This window comes from Eptatretus burgeri, chromosome 16 (genome assembly GCF_056783735.1).
Source record: "Eptatretus burgeri isolate ZD-2024b chromosome 16, Ebu_testis_v1, whole genome shotgun sequence".
NCBI lineage: Eukaryota > Metazoa > Chordata > Myxini > Myxiniformes > Myxinidae > Eptatretus > Eptatretus burgeri.
In genome coordinates this window covers 36,125,037-36,147,259 of record NC_140976.1, presented here as the reverse complement: position 1 = coordinate 36,147,259, position 22,223 = coordinate 36,125,037, and the positions used below count along the sequence as shown (strand labels likewise).

The 22,223-nt window shown below is 40.2% G+C and overlaps 2 protein-coding genes across 8 annotated transcripts in view; one reads left to right on the top strand and one right to left on the bottom strand.

The window, feature by feature from the left end:
- LOC147010862 (vascular endothelial growth factor C-like) overlaps window positions 1–12,358 on the top strand; it is a 41,284-nt gene extending 28,926 nt beyond the window's left edge. The window contains exons 4-7 of the mRNA XM_085859376.1: window positions 6,204–6,352; window positions 6,749–6,831; window positions 8,994–9,165; window positions 11,930–12,358. Coding sequence (XP_085715502.1) covers window positions 6,204–6,352; window positions 6,749–6,831; window positions 8,994–9,165; window positions 11,930–12,053 — 528 coding nt within the window. The 3' untranslated portion in view covers window positions 12,054–12,358. The remainder of the gene's footprint in view (window positions 1–6,203; window positions 6,353–6,748; window positions 6,832–8,993; window positions 9,166–11,929) is intronic.
- Window positions 12,137–22,223, bottom strand: part of HMGXB3 (HMG-box containing 3) — a 94,800-nt gene continuing 84,713 nt past the window's right edge. For all 7 annotated transcript variants that reach the window (XM_085859369.1, XM_085859372.1, XM_085859370.1 and 4 more), the window contains 5 exons: window positions 21,829–22,066; window positions 21,535–21,680; window positions 17,754–17,861; window positions 16,094–16,303; window positions 12,137–13,505 (listed from right to left, as the gene is read on the bottom strand). In XM_085859369.1, coding sequence (XP_085715495.1) covers window positions 12,816–13,505; window positions 16,094–16,303; window positions 17,754–17,861; window positions 21,535–21,680; window positions 21,829–22,066 — 1,392 coding nt within the window. In that variant the 3' untranslated portion in view covers window positions 12,137–12,815. The remainder of the gene's footprint in view (window positions 13,506–16,093; window positions 16,304–17,753; window positions 17,862–21,534; window positions 21,681–21,828; window positions 22,067–22,223) is intronic.

Genomic DNA, 22,223 nt, shown 5'->3' with positions numbered 1-22,223 from the left:
CCGTTGCGGGTGAGAGATTTGATTGGCTTTATGATATGAGAGACTTGTTTGGCTTTATGATATTAGAGACTTGATTGGTTTTATGATATTAGAGACTTGATTGGTTTTATGATATTAGAGACTTGATTAGGCCGTTGTGGGTGAGAGAGTTGATTGGTTTTATGATATTAGAGACTTGTTTGGCTTTATGATATTAGAGACTTGATTGGCTTTATGATATTAGAGACTTGATTGGCTTTATGATATTAGAGACTTGATTGGCTTTATGATATTAGAGACTTGTTTGGCTTTATGATATTAGAGACTTGATTAGTTTTATGATATTAGAGACTTGATTAGGCCATTGCGGGTGAGAGAGTTGATTGGTTTTATGATATTAGAGACTTGATTAGGCCGTTGCGGGTGAGAGACTTGATTGGCTTTATGATATTAGAGACTTGATTGGCTTTATGATATTAGAGACTTGATTAGGCCGTTGCGGGTGAGAGATTTGATTGGCTTTATGATATTAGAGACTTGATTAGGCCATTGCGGGTGAGAGACTTGATTGGCTTTATGATATTAGAGACTTGTTTGGCTTTATGATATTAGAGACTTGATTGGTTTTATGATATTAGAGACTTGATTAGGCCGTTGTGGGTGAGAGAGTTGATTGGTTTTATGATATTAGAGACTTGTTTGGCTTTATGATATTAGAGACTTGATTGGTTTTATGATATTAGAGACTTGTTTGGCTTTATGATATTAGAGACTTGATTGGTTTTATGATATTAGAGACTTGTTTGGCTTTATGATATTAGAGACTTGATCGGCTTTATGATATTAGAGACTTGATTGGCTTTATGATATTAGAGACTTGATTGGCTTTATGATATTAGAGACTTGATTAGGCCGTTGCGGGTGAGAGATTTGATTGGCTTTATGATATTAGAGACTTGATTAGGCCGTTGCGGGTGAGAGACTTGATCGGCTTTATGATATTAGAGACTTGATTGGCTTTATGATATTAGAGACTTGATTGGCTTTATGATATTAGAGACTTGATTAGGCCGTTGCGGGTGAGAGATTTGATTGGCTTTATGATATTAGAGACTTGATTAGGCCGTTGCGGGTGAGAGACTTGATTGGCTTTCTGATATTAGAGACTTGATTGGCTTTATGATATTCGAGACTTGATTGGTTTTATGATATTAGAGACTTGATTAGGCCGTTGTGGGTGAGAGAGTTGATTGGTTTTATGATATTAGAGACTTGTTTGGCTTTATGATATAAGAGACTTGATTGGTTTTATGATATTAGAGACTTCTTTGGCTTTATGATATTAGAGACTTGATTGGTTTTATGATATTAGAGACTTGTTTGGCTTTATGATATGAGAGACTTGATTGGCTTTATGATATTAGAGACTTGATTGGCTTTATGATATTAGAGACTTGATTGGCTTTATGATATTAGAGACTTGTTTGGCTTTATGATATTAGAGACTTGATTGGCTTTATGATATTAGAGACTTGATTGGCTTTATAATATTAGAGACTTGATTGGTCTTATGATATTAGAGACTTGATTGGCTTTATGATATTAGAGACTTGATTGGCTTTATAATATTAGAGACTTGATTGGCTTTATGATATTAGAGACTTGATTGGCTTTATGATATTAGAGACTTGATTGGCTTTATGATATTAGAGACTTGATTGGCTTTATGATATTAGAGACTTGATTGGCTTTATGATATTAGAGACTTGTTTGGCTTTATCATATTAGAGACTTGATTGGCTTTATAATATTAGAGACTTGATTGGTTTTATGATATTAGAGACTTGATTGGCTTTATGATATTAGAGACTTGATTGGCTTTATAATATTAGAGACTTGATTGGCTTTATGATATTAGAGACTTGATTGGCTTTATGATATTAGAGACTTGATTGGTTTTATGATATTAGAGACTTGTTTGGCTTTATGATATTAGAGACTTGTTTGGCTTAATGATATTAGAGACTTGATTGGCTTTATGATATTAGAGACTTGATTGGCTTTATGATATTAGAGACTTGATTGGTTTTATGATATTAGAGACTTGATTGGTTTTATGATATTAGAGACTTGATTAGGCCGTTGTGGGTGAGAGAGTTGATTGGTTTTATGATATTAGAGACTTGTTTGGCTTTATGATATTAGAGACTTGATTGGTTTTATGATATTAGAGACTTGATTAGGCCATTGCGGGTGAGAGAGTTGATTGGCTTTATGATATTAGAGACTTGATTAGGCCGTTGCGGGTGAGAGACTTGATTGGCTTTATGATATTAGAGACTTGTTTGGCTTTATGATATTAGAGACTTGATTGGCTTTATGATATTAGAGACTTGATTGGCTTTATGATATTAGAGACTTGATTGGTTTTATGATATTAGAGACTTGATTAGGCCGTTGTGGGTGAGAGAGTTGATTGGTTTTATGATATTAGAGACTTGATTAGGCCGTTGTGGGTGAGAGAGTTGATTGGTTTTATGATATTAGAGACTTGTTTGGCTTTATGATATTAGAGACTTGATTGGCTTTATGATATTAGAGACTTGATTGGTTTTATGATATTAGAGACTTCTTTCGCTTTATGATATTAGAGACTTGATTGGTTTTATGATATTAGAGACTTGTTTGGTTTTATGATATTAGAGAATTGATTGGTTTTATGATATTAGAGACTTGATTGGTTTTATGATATTAGAGACTTGTTTGGCTTTATGATATTAGAGACTTGATTGGTTTTATGATATTAGAGACTTGATTAGGCCGTTGTGGGTGAGAGAGTTGATTGGTTTTATGATATTAGAGACTTGATTAGGCCGTTGCGGGTGAGAGATTTGATTGGCTTTATGATATTAGAGACTTGTTTGGCTTTATGATATTAGAGACTTGATTGGTTTTATGATAATAGAGACTTGTTTGGTTTTATGATATTAGAGACTTGATTGGTTTTATGATATTAGAGACTTGATTGGTTTTATGATATTAGAGACTTGTTTGGCTTTATGATATTAGAGACTTGATTGGTTTTATGATATTAGAGACTTGATTAGGCCGTTGTGGGTGAGAGAGTTGATTGGTTTTATGATATTAGAGACTTGATTAGGCTGTTGCGGGTGAGAGATTTGATTGGCTTTATGATATTAGAGACTTGTTTGGCTTTATGATATTAGAGACTTGATTGGTTTTATGATATTAGAGACTTCTTTGGCTTTATGATATTAGAGACTTGATTGGTTTTATGATATTAGAGACTTGTTTGGTTTTATGATATTAGAGACTTGATTAGGCCGTTGTGGGTGAGAGAGTTGATTGGTTTTATGATATTAGAGACTTGATTAGGCTGTTGTGGGTGAGAGAGTTGATTGGTTTTATGATATTAGAGACTTGTTTGGCTTTATGATATTAGACTTGATTGGTTTTATGATATTAGAGACTTGTTTGGTTTTATGATATCAGAGACTTGATTGGTTTTATGATATTAGAGACTTGATTGGTTTTATGATATTAGAGACTTGATTAGGCTGTTGTGGGTGAGAGAGTTGATTGGTTTTATGATATTAGAGACTTGATTAGGCCGTTGTGGGTGAGAGATTTGATTGGCTTTATGATATTAGAGACTTGTTTGGCTTTATGATATTAGAGACTTGATTGGTTTTATGATATTAGAGACTTGATTAGGCCGTTGTGGGTGAGAGAGTTGATTGGTTTTATGATATTAGAGACTTCATTAGGCTGTTGTGGGTGAGAGAGTTGATTGGTTTTATGATATTAGAGACTTGTTTGGTTTTATGATATTAGAGACTTGATTGGTTTTATGATATTAGAGACTTGTTTGGTTTTATGATATTAGAGACTTGATTGGTTTTATGATATTAGAGACTTGATTAGGCCGTTGTGGGTGAGAGAGTTGATTGGTTTTATGATATTAGAGACTTGATTAGGCCGTTGCGGGTGAAAGATTTGTTTGGCTTTATGATATTAGAGAGTTGATTGGTTTTATGACATTAGAGACTTGATTAGGCCGTTGTGGGTGAGAGAGTTGATTGGTTTTATGATATTAGAGACTTGATTAGGCCGTTGCGGGTGAAAGATTTGTTTGGCTTTATGATATTAGAGACTTGATTGGTTTTATGATATTCGAGCCTTGATTGGCTTTATGATATTAGAGACTTGATTGGTTTTATATTAGAGACTTGATTAGGCCGTTACGGGTGAGAGAGTTGATTGGCTTTATGATATTAGAGACTTGATTAGGCCGTTGCGGGTGAGAGATTTGATTGGCTTTATGATATTAGAGACTTGATTGGTTTTATATTAGAAACTTAATTAGGCCGTTACGGGTGAGAGAGTTGATTGGTTTTATAATATTAGAGACTTGATTGGCTTTATGATATTAGAGACTTGATTGGCTTTATGATATTAGAGACTTGATTAGGCCGTTGCGGGTGAGAGATTTGATTGGCTTTATGATATTAGAGACTTGATTGGCTTTATGATATTAGAGACTTGATTAGGCCGTTACGGGTGAGAGATTTGATTGGCTTTATGATATTAGAGACTTGATTGGCTTTATGATATTAGAGACTTGATTAGGCCGTTACGGGTGAGAGATTTGATTGGCTTTATGATATTAGAGACTTGATTGGCTTTATGATATTAGAGACTTGATTAGGCCTTTACGGGTGAGAGATTTGATTGGCTTTATGATATTAGAGACTTGATTAGGCCATTACGGGTGAGAGATTTGATTGGCTTTATGATATTAGAGACTTGATTGGCTTCATGATATTAGAGACTTGATTAGGCTGTTACGGGTGAGAGATTTGATTGGCTTTATGATATTAGAGACTTGATTGGCTTTATGATATTAGAGACTTGATTAGGCCGTTATGGGTGAGAGATTTGATTGGCTTTATGATATTAGAGACTTGATTGGCTTTATGATATTAGAGACTTGATTAGGCCGTTATGGGTGAGAGATTTGATTGGCTTTATGATATTAGAGACTTGATTAGGCCGTTGCGGGTGAGAGATTTGATTGGACTGTAAGATGACTGCTGTTGGCACTGCATGTGGTACATGTTGAGGAGCCTCGGTGGTTCGCGTTTCTGTCTAAGCTGTCGCTGACAACTCACCAATAAGTGATGAAACCAGACCAGTGGCTGACGGGCGTGTACTGACAGCGTTGGGGTGTTCATGTATGTGCTATTTTTGAATGCTTGCAACTGTGGAGGAACCCACATCGGGTTTGAAAGTCCGTCGGGCCGGTGGCAGTCAAGGCGGTAAGTGAATCAGGGGTTCAAGGTGAATCTGGGCTCTTGGATTGGAATTGTGGGCTGCACTTTGCGTCGAGGTGCACGAGCTCGTCTGGTGCTGTGACCATGGAGCTGACCCATGCTGCCTGCGGGGAAGTGTGTTCTCAACCTATATCCTTTAAAAGACCTTGCCTGCCCTCTCCCCCTCGTTGTGAGTGAATGTGCTTATATGCTTGTTGCGCCCTAGCTTTCCGAGCTTTCAGTTATTACAGTAAAGTGTATTCATTTATTTTTCTTCATCTGTTTCAGTCCTGGGATTTCCTGTTCGGGTTGTCTTGTGGGTCTTTTGATAAACCTGTGTTATTTATCGAGACATGTCCCCTGATTCCCACCTTTTCGTGCACGCAAACAGTTCTGGCCCAATTAGTAAATCCCTGGGGGTTGGGGGGTGGGTTAAATTGGTTAAATAAACTCGTCTTAAGAGACCAGTGGGATGCAGATATCTCGTCTGGGAAAGAAACTCTGTTTCGTTCAAACATGGTTTCATTTAACTTGGCCATTCACGAAGAGTATTGCTTTGGCGTGGAGGGGAAGCGTTAGCAACCCCATCAACATATAACAACACAATTACTCATCTACCTCCTCACTTTATGAGTACATGGAAAATATTATTGCTGACGCTTGAACAATTCAAATGTCTCAGCATTCGGACAAAGCTGCAAGTCCATTTCTCTGCGTGTGAGTTGTAACAATAACAACAATGCTTCATTGGCATGGACTTGTTGCATTCTCACCTGCGGTCAAACTATTTATCTCCTATGTAACCACCTCATGCTTAAACATACAAGATACAGGTGTACCCCTAACCGTAACCCTAACACCTGACACCTCTTCTTTCCTTCTGCCCCCAAGGTTATTGAGATCTCCTTGTTCCCAGAGCTAGTAATCCGCCCAGTTACCATCAGCTACAAGAACCATACAGAGTGTCACTGTTTGACCATTCCCTTCCACAATGTCCGACCACCTCGTTCTGTGTCCAAGACGTGGCGCGACGGTGGACAGTAAGTCAAAAATGTACAAGACGTAGAGGTATATTGCTTATGAGAATATATGAGGGATGATAAAAATTTAAACCAAACGAGGTTTGTAGATGTCATATGTTGGAGGCTCTAACTTTACTTTCTCACTCCAGTATATGTATATATATATATATATATATATATATATATATATATATATATATATATATATATATATATATATATATATATATATATATATATATATATATATATATGTTCTTTAGTAATGAAGCTCATGAAAGAGGTAAATGATTACAATCAAGGCTGTTTATTTAAATTTGTCTAATTTCTAAGTTTAAATGGAATATGGTGGTGAAAAAATTTATAATTTAGTTGCATGACGTTATCTTGAGCCGTACCTCATTCCCTCCGCAGGTGTGGCCCAACAAGTGGCTCATGCGCCAAAGGGATGAGCTGGAATGTCGAAGCATGCCGCTGTGTGGCACAACAAGGTGTAGGTAATGGCAAAGGAAGTTGGCTTACCTGTAACCTCGCACCTTCACAATCCTATACAGTTTGCACCGTTTTGTCTTCATTCTAATATCGACTCAAACTCAGGTCTGGTATTCTCTGTGAATGGGCAAGAATTGCTTTCGTTTGGTTCAATAATTCAAGATTCAGGCCTGGTTCAAGAATTGCCTGTTTGATGAAGAGAACACAAACTTGCCTCATGTGCTGGAGAGTAATTGTTGGTAACCCCTCATCGTATTCTTTCAGGTTAGGAAGGTAAGTAGAAGTAAGGTCGGGGAGAAGGGAATAGGTCAGGGCAAGGAGCTGGAACACGAGCAATTTCTGGGCAAAAGAAAGGAAGCACAAGTACAGAGACATGACAGAAGCAAATGGACACCTTAAATTTATTCATTTCATCTGTAGAAAGCAAGTTTTACTCAGTGATTTGTACTAATATTCAACTATTTATTTTGCAGAAACGAGCTCCTGGGTCTTGTATCACAATTAACTATGCCTCGAACCCAGGGAGCACACGACCTTTGTGATTTCCAAAGAGGACGAATTGTTGGCCAATCGGAAGGTGGAGTCAGCCAGCGTCAGAACCTTGGCATTCCGCTTTCTACGGTCAATCAGGTGATTGTGCAATTCACCAGCGAAGGCAAGAAACCCACAGCTTCCCATTCTGGTTGATCTGAGCCCTCAGAAAGATGTCTTCGAGCTGTCAAGCGGTCCATTGAGAAAACTCCCCGTTGCAAGGCCGCAGATGTTGCAGAGGTGGTCCAAGTTAGCTCAAGAACTGCCGGGTGGTACCTTCATCAACTGGGTTACTCTTGGAGAGCAGCTCGGAGAAAACCTTTTCTTAGACCAGCCAACATTCAAAGGAGAAAGAAGTGGGCTGACGAGATGGCCACCAGACCCTTGGAGTTTTGGCAAACTGTCATTTTTTTTCAGATGAGCCCCAATTTGCTGAATTTTCTGACAGTGGACGTGTATGGGTCTGGAGACTTCCCAGTCAAGAGTTCTCTTTGAATTGATTGCAGCCAACTGTCAAACACGGTGGTTTTTCAGTGATGGTGTGGGGAGCAATCTGGAGCACTGGTCGGTCAGAACTTGTGGAGTGTGTTGACAACATCAACTCTACGATATACATCTCTATCCTTGAGGATGGACTTCTCCCTGTCTTCTCCACTGGTCAGGTGGTCAAAAACAACACTCTGTTCAAGGAAGATGGAGCTCCATGCCACACTCCAAAAAAAGACCACATAATGGCAGGACAGAAATGGGATCAAGCAACTTCCATGGCCAAGTCAGTCTCTTGAGATGAATCCCATTGAATACTTCTGGGCCATATTGGATTGAGCTGTGTGGAAAAAGTCCAGGAAACCAACATCACGAGCAGAATTCCTAAACCTTTTGTGTGAAGCCTGGGTGGAACTCATTAGTTCTATGTCTGAAAGAGTAAAAGTGTTGAAATCTTCAAATGGCAAGTCTACAAAGACTAGTTCATTTAAAAAAATGGATCAAATGTACTTCAAATATTCAATAAATAAATTCTTTAAAAATAATTGTGTCTATTTACTTCTGTCATGTCTCTGAGCAGCAATTTTGAAAGACTCAATGATGAGGGCAACAACTTCAACTACATGTTGAGAAAGGTATGCTCCTCTCCATGGGAGATAAGATGAAGCGACAATGTTTGGGACAGTGTGAGTCCTTCAAAACACATGAGAACTGAGGAATGAAAGAAGGGCTCTTGCCTGAAAATGGCATTTCTCCTCTTCTCCCACCTATTTCACCTATTCTCTTTTTATTTCGGTGAAAGAGAATATCTCTTTCACTGAAAATTCATTCTCTTTTTTCCCCACTGATGTAGTCCGACTCTCCATATAAAGACGTTTCATGTCAATTTGTAGAGAGAATAAAATTTGTTAATTTTAAAAGTGAAAACATCACCAAAGAATACAGCTACTCAATCAGCAAAGCCCAGGTCTCACGTTTCAACGAACAACTACTCAATCGACATGAGCGGTCCAGCCTGGATTATGACCACTCGGTGGTCGAAACTTTGAACCTGAGCTTTGCTCATTGAGCAGCTGTACTAGATGGTGGTGCTTTCAAGTTGTGCTTTCAAAACTATAACTAGTTATTGTCATTAATTTGTACATAACAGGAGAAGTTTGTGGACCTGGCATGAAGTGGAATGAGGAGATGTGCAACTGTGTTTGTTGGAGGGTGTGCCCCCGAGGCCAACGGCTGCACACACAGAGCTGTGGATGTGAGTGTGCACTCAACACCCGAGACTGCTTCCTACGAGCACGAAGGTTTGATCGACGAAAGTGCAGGTATGGGATAATGCACCATTTTCTCAACTTCATTTCCTGCTCAGGGCCTTTATTGTTATTTCTGCTTCAAGTACGATCTTTGCTTCTTCCTTTGTCCACAATAGTATTTGCATTCTCATTGACGCCTTTATGGTGTCCTTCAACCTCAACACTTTGCAACGCTTCTCTATTCTCTTGACAACGGTGACGAATTTGATGTGATTGTAATACCTCTTCATGATGTGGTTCATCTTCTTAAAATACACGATTGAAACTTCCCATTAAGGTTTGAAGTTTTTGTTAAATCTTCAGACATTATGTCTAACTTGTTGGATTAATTATATAAATGAAAATTTCCTGCTTCATCTCGCTCCCTTTTACCGTCGTGGTATACAGCAATCTTTATCCTAAGTACCTTGTGAGCTCGGAATTGTAAGAGTTTTGTGTTGCTGAAGATGTCAGGAAGGCAGAATTACAATTCGTTCAGAAAAGTATTCACACCCCTTGACTTTGCCACATTTTGTTGTGTTACAGCTTCAATTAAAATGGATTAAATTTAAATTTTTTGTCACCGATATGAACAAAATACAAAGTGAAAAGATGTTTTGAGAAATTTTTACAAATTTATTGACAATGAAATACAGAAATATCTAATTTGCATAAGTATTCACCCCGAGTCAATACTTTGTAGAAGCGCCTTTAACAGCAATTGCAACTTCAAGTCTTCTTGGGCATGCCTGTGTAGTGCAAAGGCTTTGCACATCTAGATTTGGGGATTTTCTCCCATTCTTCCTTGCAGATTTGCTCAAGCTCTGCCAAGTAGGATGGGGAGTGTTGGTGAACAGGAATCTTCAAGTTTTTCGACAGATTCTCCATGGGATTCAAGCCTGGGCTTTGGCTGGACCACTCAAGGACTTTCACATTCTTGTTCTGAAGCCATTCTCGTGTTACTTTGGCTGAATGTTTGGGGTCATTGTCCTTTTGGGAAATCTTCGCCACAGTCCAAGGTCTTTTGCACTCTGAAGCAGGTTCTCAAGGATTTGCCTCTATTTGGCTCCATTCATTGTTCCCTCAATCCTTACAAGTCTCTCAGGCCCTGCCACTGAAAAGCATCCCCCATAGCATGATGCTGCCACTACCATGCTTCATGGTAGGGATGGTGTTCGATGGGTGACAAGCTGTGCTCGGTTTCCGACAGATGTAGCGCTTTGCATTCAGGCCAATGAGTTCGGCTTTTTTTCTCATCAGCCCACATAATCTGTTGCTTCATGCTCTCAAAGCCTTTCACATGCCTTTATGGAAACTTCATGCATGCTGTCATGTGCCTTTTTCTCAGTAGTGGCTTCTGTCTGGCCACGCTCCCATCAAGCCTATATTTGTGATGTGCTGCAGAGACTGTTGTCCTTCCAGCAGGTTCTCCCATCTCAGTCAAGGAACTCTGTAGTTCTGTCAGAGCGGTCATTGTGTTCTTGGTCACCTTCCTGACCAAGGTCCTTCTTTCCCGGTTGCTCAGGTTTGTCAGATGGCTAGTTCTAGGAAGAGTCTGGGTAGTTCCATATTCCTTTCATTTCCTAATGATGGAGCTCACTTTTCTTGGGAACTTTCAACATGAGAAATTGTTTTAGAACCCTTCCCCACATCTTTGCCTCCTCACATTTCTATCTAGGAGTTTAGATGGACTCGGATATCTTTAGACGGACGGACACTTTCTTTGGATTTCATGGTAGAGTTTCTGCTCTGACAGGCAGTCAACTGTGGGACCTTCTATTGAAAGGTGTGTTCCTTTTTAAAGCATGTCCAACCAATTGAGTTGGCCACGGGTGAACTCCAATCAAGTTGTAGAGACATCGCAAGGATGGTCAAAGGAAATTGGATGAACCTGAGCTCAATTTGGAGTGTCATAGCTAAGGGGTTGAACACTTTATTGATGCAAGACATTTCAGCTTTTCATTTTTAATCAATTTGTAAAAAAAAAATAATAATAATTCCACTTTGACATTACGGGGTATTTATGCGTGGATCAGTGATGAAAAAAAATCTCAATTTAATCCATTTTAAATTCAGGCTGTAACAACAAACATGTGAAAAGTCGAGGGGGGTGAATACTTTCTGAAGGCACTGTAGCAGGTATCTTTGTATGACTATGCATTTGTTTCCTTACACTCAGGTTACATATTTAATGACTGCATTTTAGCATTCATCACAATTTTTATACACAAGTCATTTCCTCACGAACAAAGCACGTGATCAAAGCAGAAGTTTGCATTTCTCGCTCTCCTTCCAGGTTGACCGATTGAGCTGCTATACTAGACATCACACATTTGTCTATTATTTAAAAAAATCAACAATATCAAACACTTTCTCATAATTTATAACAAATAACATTATTCCCGAAAAATCCAACACTTTCCTTATCTGTTTAGAATGGGTTTGTTTACCAACCCGACGATACACAGTCTGGCTGTTGCTTTGCAGCCAGGAGATTTATCTCTAGCACCCTGAACAAAGTAAAAAATTCCTGTGCAAATCACCTTCAGTCAAACGTCAGGCTTGGACAGGCAGTTCATTAGTCTTGGGCCAAATCCATTCTCTAACTGATCCCACAAGAAGGTGGGAATAATTATGGTGGTAGTAGTAGTAGTAGCAGTAGATTCCTTAAAACTTCATCTTGTATCAGGTGATTTTGTGCCAAGAGTCAAAAATAAAATGGCATCTGTATCTGTCCCTTCTCTCTGTTACCACATTCCCACTCCATCCTGCTTTTATCCTTAATCCACCCAAACAGATGCGTGACAGCACCATGTCCAGGTGCACCCGAGGTCTGCCCTGTAGGGTTGGGATTCAGTGAGGAGTTGTGCCGCTGCGTACCACAAGACTGGATTCAGGGTTTGCAGAGGAATGGAGGGTGAAGAAGAGGAGAGTCCATGAGCATAAGAACGACAACATGAAGGAGCTGAAGAGGGGAAAATAAATACCCAATAGAAAGCAAGAGAAGCGAGTCAAAAGTTTATTATTTATTAGCAAACCATTTAAATGGTAAAACACCGAGCAGTTGCATTTTGGATTGCACACAAAATATTATTTTGCATTTACCAGCAATTGCAGTAAGAGTGAGATTTAGATATTAAATAAGGATTTTTTTTTATAGTTCCATGCACTGTTCAAACACTTTCAACATGTGAATCATAAATATAATAAAACCATCCCATTCTGACTTGGCAGACTCTTAATTTATTTGTACATAAGTGATTATAATCTACTGCACTGACAGGCAAAAAACAGACAATTAGAGACAAAGAAAATTGTTCAAAAATACATAACATTTTATCATTTCAATCTCTCTGGATAGGATAGCTGCCCTATTTTCAGCGTACAGGTAAAAGAGTTACATGACCAAACATTCGGTTTGAAAACGCAGGTTCACTCTAATCAACTCTGCTTTGTCCCCTGAAAACTCTCAAAACCATAAGAGATCAGCTTCCTGATCATAATGCAGAAAGTCAGGACTGTTGATAAAAATTTACAATATACAGCACCTTCTCAGATAGATGTGAATCCATGTAGGTAATTTTGTGAACTTTGATTGTGTCCATCAAATGCGATTTCATCGCAAGGATAGTGTGCAAGAATGCACTGAAGCCTGTGGGCAACTGACCCATTCAGGTGACAATTCACAAGTGAAACGGTGAACCTCCATCTGGAGTAAAACCCAGTGCTACTGCAGCAGTCCCACACCTGTTTCCATCCACAAACTCATCTCCATTTGAGGCAGCCACTCCAGCTGCCACCACAACTGTTAAAAATCCTTGCTCGCCATCTTCCGTCGTAATCAAAATTTCCCTGCTGTCTACGTCTTCCGTTTGTCGAAACATCAAGCTCGTTTCTCCGCTCTCCTCTGCACTCAGAACTATTGCCCTTTCTACATCTCTAGTATCGGAGTTGAGGTCTCCAGGCTGTGCTTCTGGTTCGATCTGTGCAACAGCGATTCGGAAAAGTCCGTCCCGAATAACCACTTGACCAGGCTGGCAATTGGCAACAACTGAAGAGATCTGAACATTTACAACTTCTTTGCTGGTTATAAAGTCGACAAGACGTCCAAACAGGAAGTAATGGCTTGGGCTATCAAAATCTACAGCCGTGTGACGTGCTGCCAAATTTTCACTCACTGCCGTCGCGTAGGCGTTGAGCTCGGCACACGATTGAAGTGAGCGGAGGGGGTTTTGAGATGACGGGCTGAGCAAATAGCGAGTCGTGGAGTGCGTAATCGGGTGCTTATCCGGCTCTCGAACTTCACCGGGCTCCTCAATCTCATCCTCTCCATAAATGTTCTCGGCTAGTTCAGGAATAGACATTGGCAATACCTGGTGAGAGAGAAAATAAGAATAAGGGTTCACCTGTGTGGTGTTGCCTTGTGAACACAGTGGTGATGCTGAGTTTCCAGGTTGATATCTCATGTCCTATGTTGATTTGTCCAGTCTCCTAATGTCCTTGGTAATTTATGTAAAGGTATACAAATGTCTCCTAATGTTCATGTCAAACATGAAGGACATCCACAGAACACCGCAGAAAAAAACCCTTTCAGTCTTTGATGCTCTGATGGTCCGATTTTCCTTGACTACATCAAACAGAGAAGTGGGAGTGAAGGAAAAATGTGGAATTATAAAGGACGGTAAGAATCAAATATATTTAAAATCGTATCGCAGGAAACATTCGAATTCTTTTATCCTATTTTCATTTGGAAATGAAATGTCAAAATACTTTTATAAAGAATGAAGAGGTAAGATTAAGAAAAATAAAAAATAAAAGTAAATGTTTCGTAGCAAATGAGCAACAATACAAGTGTACAGGGTGTATGACAAGTCAATACCCAATTTTAAATTGTTGGGGCAGCTTTAGTGATGAAACAATTTCAATGAAACAAAATGTAAATGATATGTAACGTGTCCAATAGCATGAAGCAAAAAAACACCTTGATGAACTGGAGGTAAGGATAGATTAACCTGTGTTCTCACCAACATTCCTGAAAACATGTTGCAATCAGCAGTAGCGAATGTACCCGTCTGATTAAGGAAATGTGTTGACAGTGCTGGAGCATATGTGGAGGTTTAAAGAGTTGTGCATCAAACGTCACTGGACACTCTTTCATTGAAAGTTTGTTTCTTTAAAATCGGTTCATAAATAAAACTGCTACAACAATTTAAAATTGGGTATTGACTAATATCATACACCCTGTATATCAACAGATGAGTATGAGGTGTTTATATTCCTCCAAGCTGTGAAGTTGAACACCTGCCACACTCTCCACTAACCTGTCCATCACCATCTTTTTGGGGGGGAATACAAGAATGAGGCATGAGAGAGTAAAAAAGGCAATGAACTGACAGTGGCTGCAAAAAGCAAGGGAATTAATAGAAGAAAGGAGTAGAGGGAGGAGGAAAAGAAACACAGAACCTGCAAATAAGAGGGTTGCGTTAGGTAGGGTTAATAGGTGAGTAGGGATGAGGGGGGGGTGGTGTGAGAAGGTGGTGCTTGGAGGTCTGCAATGCCTTAATTTACAGCTTGATGGAGTACTGCTCTCCCTTTGGGCTGGCACCCCTGCTTCGTGCATTGCCTTTCTTGACACCGTGGAAAGAAAGGCCTTCAAAATCATTGTGATATCTCGTAATAGAGTTGAGTGAGCCTGTTGTTTTAGCAATGCAGACAGGTTGGTGTGTCCTCTGTATTCTACCTTATTTTTGGTTTTGCGCCCTCTCCTCTGCCCTCTCTTGGCTCTGTCCTTCCTTGGCTTCCACACACGGTCTGCCAGTAACCCCCTTCTTGTTAAACTGAAAAAGTCCAGGCTCACTGCTCACTCGCACTCATTTGTTCCTCTTTTCTCTCATCTGTGGAACCAACTTACCCAGTTTGTTTAGTTCCTTAAAGATAGCTGTTCACCACTAACTCAGGTCAACCCCACCCAAACTCATCATCTCATACCCCAAGTGACCTTATTCGCAGGCACTCCCCTTTTTGAAGTTATTGTGATTTTATCCCCCCCCCCCCTCACTCACCTCTTTTCATTTGTTAGTTTGTCAGTTGATTTTTTTCCTTTTCTGCTTCATCCCTGCTTTCCACTTCTTTCTCTTGCTGTTTTTCAGCTTGTGTGCCACTTGTTCACCCCCATGTGTCCTTCTCCCCCCCCCCCCCGCTTTCCATCCCTTTGATGTCACCCTCACCTCAACTCTGCTGTTGGTGTTTCACCCTTTCCATTCTGGTCTAGCTTTTCCATGTATATAAAAAGGAAATCTTCGCTGCATGGTAAAGCTTGTGCTTTGATGAAGGGTGGGGTCAGAAGGGATGGGGTGGGAACTCAATGAATAGGAACTGGGACAAAAGGAGCAAACTAGGGGACAAAATGGAGGTGAACACAAAGTAGTTTTTACTAAGCCTCTGTATTTATGGCAAGTATTTTCAGCATATGAATACCGATGTCACACCACAAGCTCACACATCGAACCAGGGTGTCGGGTTTGCTTGTGCAAAGTATGGAGAAGGGAAGCAAAATTATGAGATGTTGTTTCATTACATTGTTGAATTGGGTAAAAACTAACGGTTTGAGAATCATCAGCATTCCTTATCACAATTCGAAACCCACGGACAGGTTGAATTCTCTCAATTTTTTTGCACCTTCTTCTCCCTGTCATTTATTCCTCACAAACCATATCTGGTCGTGAATCTGCTTCTACCAACCTGCACAACACAACCCTGGCTGCTTTTTTCTCCTCTCTTCTCTTGCCTGTTGTCTTTTGCTTCCCATCTCCATCTATTCCATCATGGTCCAATGTCAACATAATAAATATCCTTTGCATCTCCAGTTGTTTCGCTCTCCCGTGAGCTTTTGTGTCTTTATATAAAATGTCGATTATGTATCTTCAGGAGCAAAGGTTTCCCTTTTAATGTGATTTCTTACCGGGGGAGTCCCAGTTGGATCACCAAGACAACCCTGTCGTTGGCCCCAGAGACGCGCAGCAAGCAGTGGAAAGTGCATTGATGTGACCTTGGCCGCAGCGCCAGCGATATCACTGATATATACAGGAGGCCAGTGCCGTGATGCCAACAGAAGGTCAACATGGTCTTTGGCTGTCTCACTTCCAAGCAAAAATTTGGAGGCAGTCACCACCTAGTGGAGAAAATGTAGATTATATTGCAAAAACACACACACACAGACACACACACACACACACACGCACACACACACACACACTTAAAATCCTGGAGGGGGTTGAGACCACCGGGGAACCGAGGCGAACCCTGGAGGGCACTTGTAATGATATGCTGTGAGGACCATGAGGGGGAGGTGTTGTATGCTGTGCCTTGGTGGCAACATCACTGAGTACCAGGAAGGGCCAAAGAAGGTGACCACCAGCGCATGTGGCCTTGCAGCCTCTCCCTGAGGCTCTGGATCAGCTAGAATGAAGAGGCCTGCCATGCTGGCCTTGTTTATGGACGCCAGTATAACTGTATGGACCTGTGTTTGAGTACCACCCACCGGACAACCACCAGAGCATCTGTAGAATGTTATGGCGTTAAATTGGAATGATGGGGAAGGCCCGCATAACCTTCCACAGAGAGTCCACCATGATTCTCGACTCGTAGTTTGGGAAGAGAGCCTGACGTTTTAATTGGCATCGTTTTAAAATGAGATTGGCTGCAGCAGGCGCTGCTGGTATTGAACGAGCTCCCCACTGATGAATTGGTTTGCTGTTAAATTTACCTTTCCCCATTGTCACAACTCATCATGCTTTGCATTGGGGGGTATGCATGTGAGTTGGGGAATTGGTGTGGGTAACATGCAAGAGTGACCATGAGACTGGGTGGAAAGGGTTAAAAGTATTTATGTGGTTTTATTTGTGAATAAAGAATTTATTTTCACTGTTGATTGTGTATACAATGATTTAGCATGTATGGAGGTCATGGCAGGTAGGAACACAACTTTTAGCATGTGCTGCTGGTGTAGCCTGGTGTTGGCTTAATGGTTAGGGTGGTGGGCTTTGGATCCTAGGGTCCTGAGTTCAAATCCCGCTCAGCTGTTGAATTAATACCAGGTGGGGTTAACTCGGCCTGTCATCCTTCTGAGGTCGGCAAAATGAGTGCCAGCATGCTGGTATACTGTGTTGGAGTGGTGACCCATCTAGGATTGTGCTCAATAGCCAAGGAGACTGCTTGAGCAGCTCCAACGCTCTGCACAGAGTATGGTACCAATCTCCTCTCTCCTGCTGGTGTAGGTGGAGAATGAATGGCAGCTGAGGAGGGATCACTGCGTGTAAGGTTTGTGGATTGGGAAGTGGTGTGTGTTGTTGCCTCTCGAATATACCAACATCTCGGTAAAAACCAGTTCAATGGAAAAGCAAGCCCCAGATGACATCATCAACCATTAATTTAACATATTCACAAGGATGTTTCTGTTCAACTGGGTGCCAAAGTTGCAAGTAATGTCAATAAAAAAACAATATTAATTGGGGATGGCTGAGAGGAGGGGGGAGGAGGAAAGAAAAAGAAAAAAAAATAAGAAGAGTATCTCAGATATATCTGCAACCTGATTAACATTCACCATCAGGGCAGTTCCTTACCTGATGCGGACATGTTTTGTACATCCTGCCTCCGGTGCAGCCAGGTCCGGGTGACTCCTGAGTCCAACTATTCTTTTGTAGAACACGTAATGCATTCCCAAGTTGTTCCTGTTGCACGATAGGTGAAAATATAAAGTTGACCCAAATACTATACGATTATGGTTCGACTAAAGTTTTTCATAAGTTATGCAGTATTGTGCAAAAGTTTGGGTGACACATTTTCACCTTTTCTCATATATATTATATAATATATATATATATATATATATATATATATATATATATATATATATATATATATATATATATATATATATATATATATATATATATATATATATATATATATATATATATATATATATATATATATATATCCTGGTGTTGGCATATTGGTTAGGGTATGGGCTTGGGATCCAAAAGGTCCTGAGTTCAAGCCCCATTGGCCACTTGAATTAATACACACCAGGAGGTTGACTCAGCTTATCATCCTTCCGAGGTCGGCGAAGTGAGTACCAGTGTACTGGGCCCGGTGTATGCCCCGGTTGGAATCGGTGTACCCTATCCCTGTGTTGTTAGAGGCGACCAGGGTTGCGTCAGGAAGGGCATCTGGCATAAAAAACTAAGCCAAATCACTATGCGGATCATACGAATGATCCGCTGTGACGACCCCTAACAGGAGCAGCCGAAAGAAGAAGAAGATATATATATATATATATATATATATATATATATATATATATATATATATATATATATATATATATATATATATATATATATATATATATATATATTTGATGGGTCAACAGTTTTAGAACACCCCAATTTTTCAGTTTTTACTGAAATTTAAGCCGTTCAAGTCCAGTGAATAAACTGAAACTAGCCAAACACGCGCTCTGCGCAAAGTTTCGAAAGTGAGGGTTCATTAGGACATCAATATATCCAGTGTTCACAATGTGATTTATCGAATTTCTTTATATGCAATGTTTCTTGTTACATTTTTTGTGTCAACTTCACCTTCTGAGGTAGTCAGCATGTGCAGCAGAGGGTTTTTACATTGCAGACGCTGTGTTCTAGGAGTGGAATTACGCCTCTCAGTGGTGACGGTCTGTTGCCGACAGATGTAATGACGTCAGCGAATGACCGATGAAGTCATGACGTCATTACGTCTCTCAGCGGTGATGTCACACGTCGCCATGCAAATGAATGTAAAAATTAGAAAATCGCCAAAAATTCCCAAACCTGTCCGTCTGGCGTGATCTTCCAGAGCCCATGCTGTTCATTAGACCACAGAGCACCCACATGCCGAAAGTGGCGACAATCCCTCCGCCAGTTTCAGAGGAGAAACGTCAAATTACGCACAGACGTTAACAGAAATAATAAACTGAAATGGTACAAAGCTAAGCGGTAAACAGCCAGAGGTTAACAAAAAAAAGTTTAAGATCCCAAAAACTGAAAAATAATGTAAATTTCAGAGTTGTTAAAAAAGGTCCTTTTCAGGGAACAAGTAATGGGTTAGCAACTGCAGATGTTCTCCAGCAATGGAAGTAAATTAAGCCTTGAAAGTTGATGCAAACAATTCCTACAAGTGTCCCAACTTTTGTTGATTAGTTACAAACCCTCTGTCTGCATAAAAGCAGTGTTGGAACAGACTGTGTTGCTACACCCTCTGAAGCATTATTTGGATAATATTGCACTGCAGGAAGTAGTATATTGCCATCATAATTGTGAGAAAAAGATAATTAACAAAGGAAGACAGACAGACCATTATAACCCTTAAAAGTGTAGGTCTTTTGTTTAGAGAAAATGCAAAGATAGCCATGGTGTCAGTGAGTACAGTTTCCTACACCATCAAAAGGCACTTGGAAACTGGAGGAAACTGACAGGAAGAGGTCTGGCAGACCCAAAGCCACAACACAATCAGAACACAAGTTTCTGAGAGTCAACAGCTTGCGTGATGGCGACTCACAGGACAGCAGCTTCAAGCACAGATTAACACTGGTCGAAGGAAGGAACTCTCAGTTCCAACTGTGAAGAGAAGACTTCAAGCTGTATATTTGACAGATCGAGTGGCAGTAATAAAGCCATTGCTGAGATGGCAAAATAAGAAAAAGAGGCTTGCCTGGGCCATGAAGCACCGCCAGTGGATTACTGAAAACTGGAAGAAGGTCTTATGGACCGATGAATCAAAATTTGAAATCTTCGGTTCATCACACAGGGTTTTTGTACGCCGTCGAGTAGGCGAAAGGATGGTTCCTCAGTGTGTGACACCAACTGTCAAACATGGAGGAGGAAGCGTGATGATCTGGGGCTCTTTTGCTGGATCCAGAGTCGGTGACTTGCACAGAGTGACTGGCACCCTGAACCAAAAGGGCGACCACAGCATTTTGCAGCGTCATGCAATACGCTCTGGTCTTCGCCTAGTTGGTCAGGGGTTCATCCAACAGCAAGATAACGACCCAAAACATACCTCCAGGCTATGTCAGAACTACCTTAGAAGAAAAGAACAAGACGGTAGGCTTCAAATCATGGAATAGCCAGCACAGACTCCAGACTTAAACCCCATCGAGCTGGTTTGGGATGAACTGGACAGAAGGGTGAAAGCAAAGCAACCAATAAGTGAAACACATTTGTGGGAACTTCTGCAACAGTGTTGGAAAGAACTTTCCGAACAATATTTGATTTCCATTGTAGAAAGAATGCCACGAGTATGTTCGGCTGTCATATCTGCAAAAGGTGGTGACTTTGAAGAGTCAAAAATTTATATTTAATTTTGTTCAACATACTGGATGTATATACAGTGTCGGTCCTGACACATCGGTGAACTATTCCCTCAACCTTTTGTGAAATTGTACCAAACTTCCGGGCTGCATCTACACTTCCCGTGTGTTTGTCCTCACTCCTAAGCGGGGTTTTTTTGAAACAAACAAAAAAATATTTCAACTGAAATCTTCAACTTAAAGTGTTTATAAAAATGTAATATCACCACTATTACAAATAGATTTGTAAAAAATAAATGTTTGTATTATGATTGTAAATCATGACAACACAACAGCAACTCACTTACAGTCATTAGCCTCGGTTAAAAAACAGCCACTGCCTCTGTTGCGACATATGGTGGGGCAAGCGTTGTGAGCCGATTCATAAGAATATACTGTATATATGTGTATATATATATATATATATATATATATATATATATATATATATATATATATATATATATATATATACATGGTATTTGTCAGATTAATAATGGCCTCCTTGTCCCACAACGACCATGATCATTAAGGGTAATCCAGAGAACAGCAACATTTACAAACTTATAGTACCGTCCTTGTATTTTGCTAAACCACAATGAAAGGATCACTTCAAAGCAAAAACTTGGAGGTAGGCACCACTTTCTGTAGTTTAGAGAAAACAAAAGCATTCACTGAGGGTTTATTCCAAATTTTGTTTTACTTTTACAATGACATCTTCATTCAACGAACAGCTTGTTCACTCCCTCCACTCATATAGTCAGTGTGCAGCTCTCAATGGAATCCTCATCTCCTTTCCCAGTTTTGAGGCTCGAGGTGACATCAGTACGTAGTGCTTACTAGTCCATCAGCACTGCTTACTGGGACTAAAGCAGTATGGATGTACTGACGTCATCTGGACTATTAAACAGCAGTGATGTCACCTGATGGACTAGTCAGCAGGAACTGGTGTACTGTTCTCAACAGATGGACCAGTAATTGTGTTTTTTTTATTTGGTAAAACCTATTGTAATACATACATGGCTGAGCTCAGTGCTTGCTGGCAGATCACAGAAAGAGCAGAGCTGTGCCAGGCACTCCCAGCTGTAGCTTCTCAGATCTTCCACCTTCAGTTTTCCAGACTGCAGCGACCGCAAGAGAGTTTCACAATCACCTTCATCTCCTCCTATGTAACAGATGCAGCAATAATAAATTGAGTTTTGGCTGAAAAAAAAGGAAAAGAAGAGAAGCTGCTGGCAATGGGAAGTTATGAAGCAGCAAGTAATGAGTTTTCAAGAGTGCAAATTAAAATGTCATAGGAGTACTGTATATACCAGGTGAAGAGTGTATCCCCAGCTTCTCATTGTCTCTCTCCGCTCTAATTGACATTGGTGCCCGAGCGAGAGGTGGCAAGAATGGGGCCACAATAGGTGCATCAAAGTGTGTAACAGCGATGGATGTTGGAAAAAATGCCTGCTCAATGGCAACAGACTCCATCGTATGCCAGAAATCTTCAGGGTTTACTTCACTTGAGCTGAACTCAATTGAAGAATTGTTATCAGGCCAAGTGAACTGTTGGGGGAGGGGAGAGAGACGAGGAATAGACATAAAGACAGAGAAAGGGAGAGGGAGAGGGACAGAGACAAATTAACAACAACCACAGCTCAAGGAGGGCAGTGTTCAAGCTAAAAGAGAGAAAGAAAGGGGAAGATGTGAACTAAATGGAAGT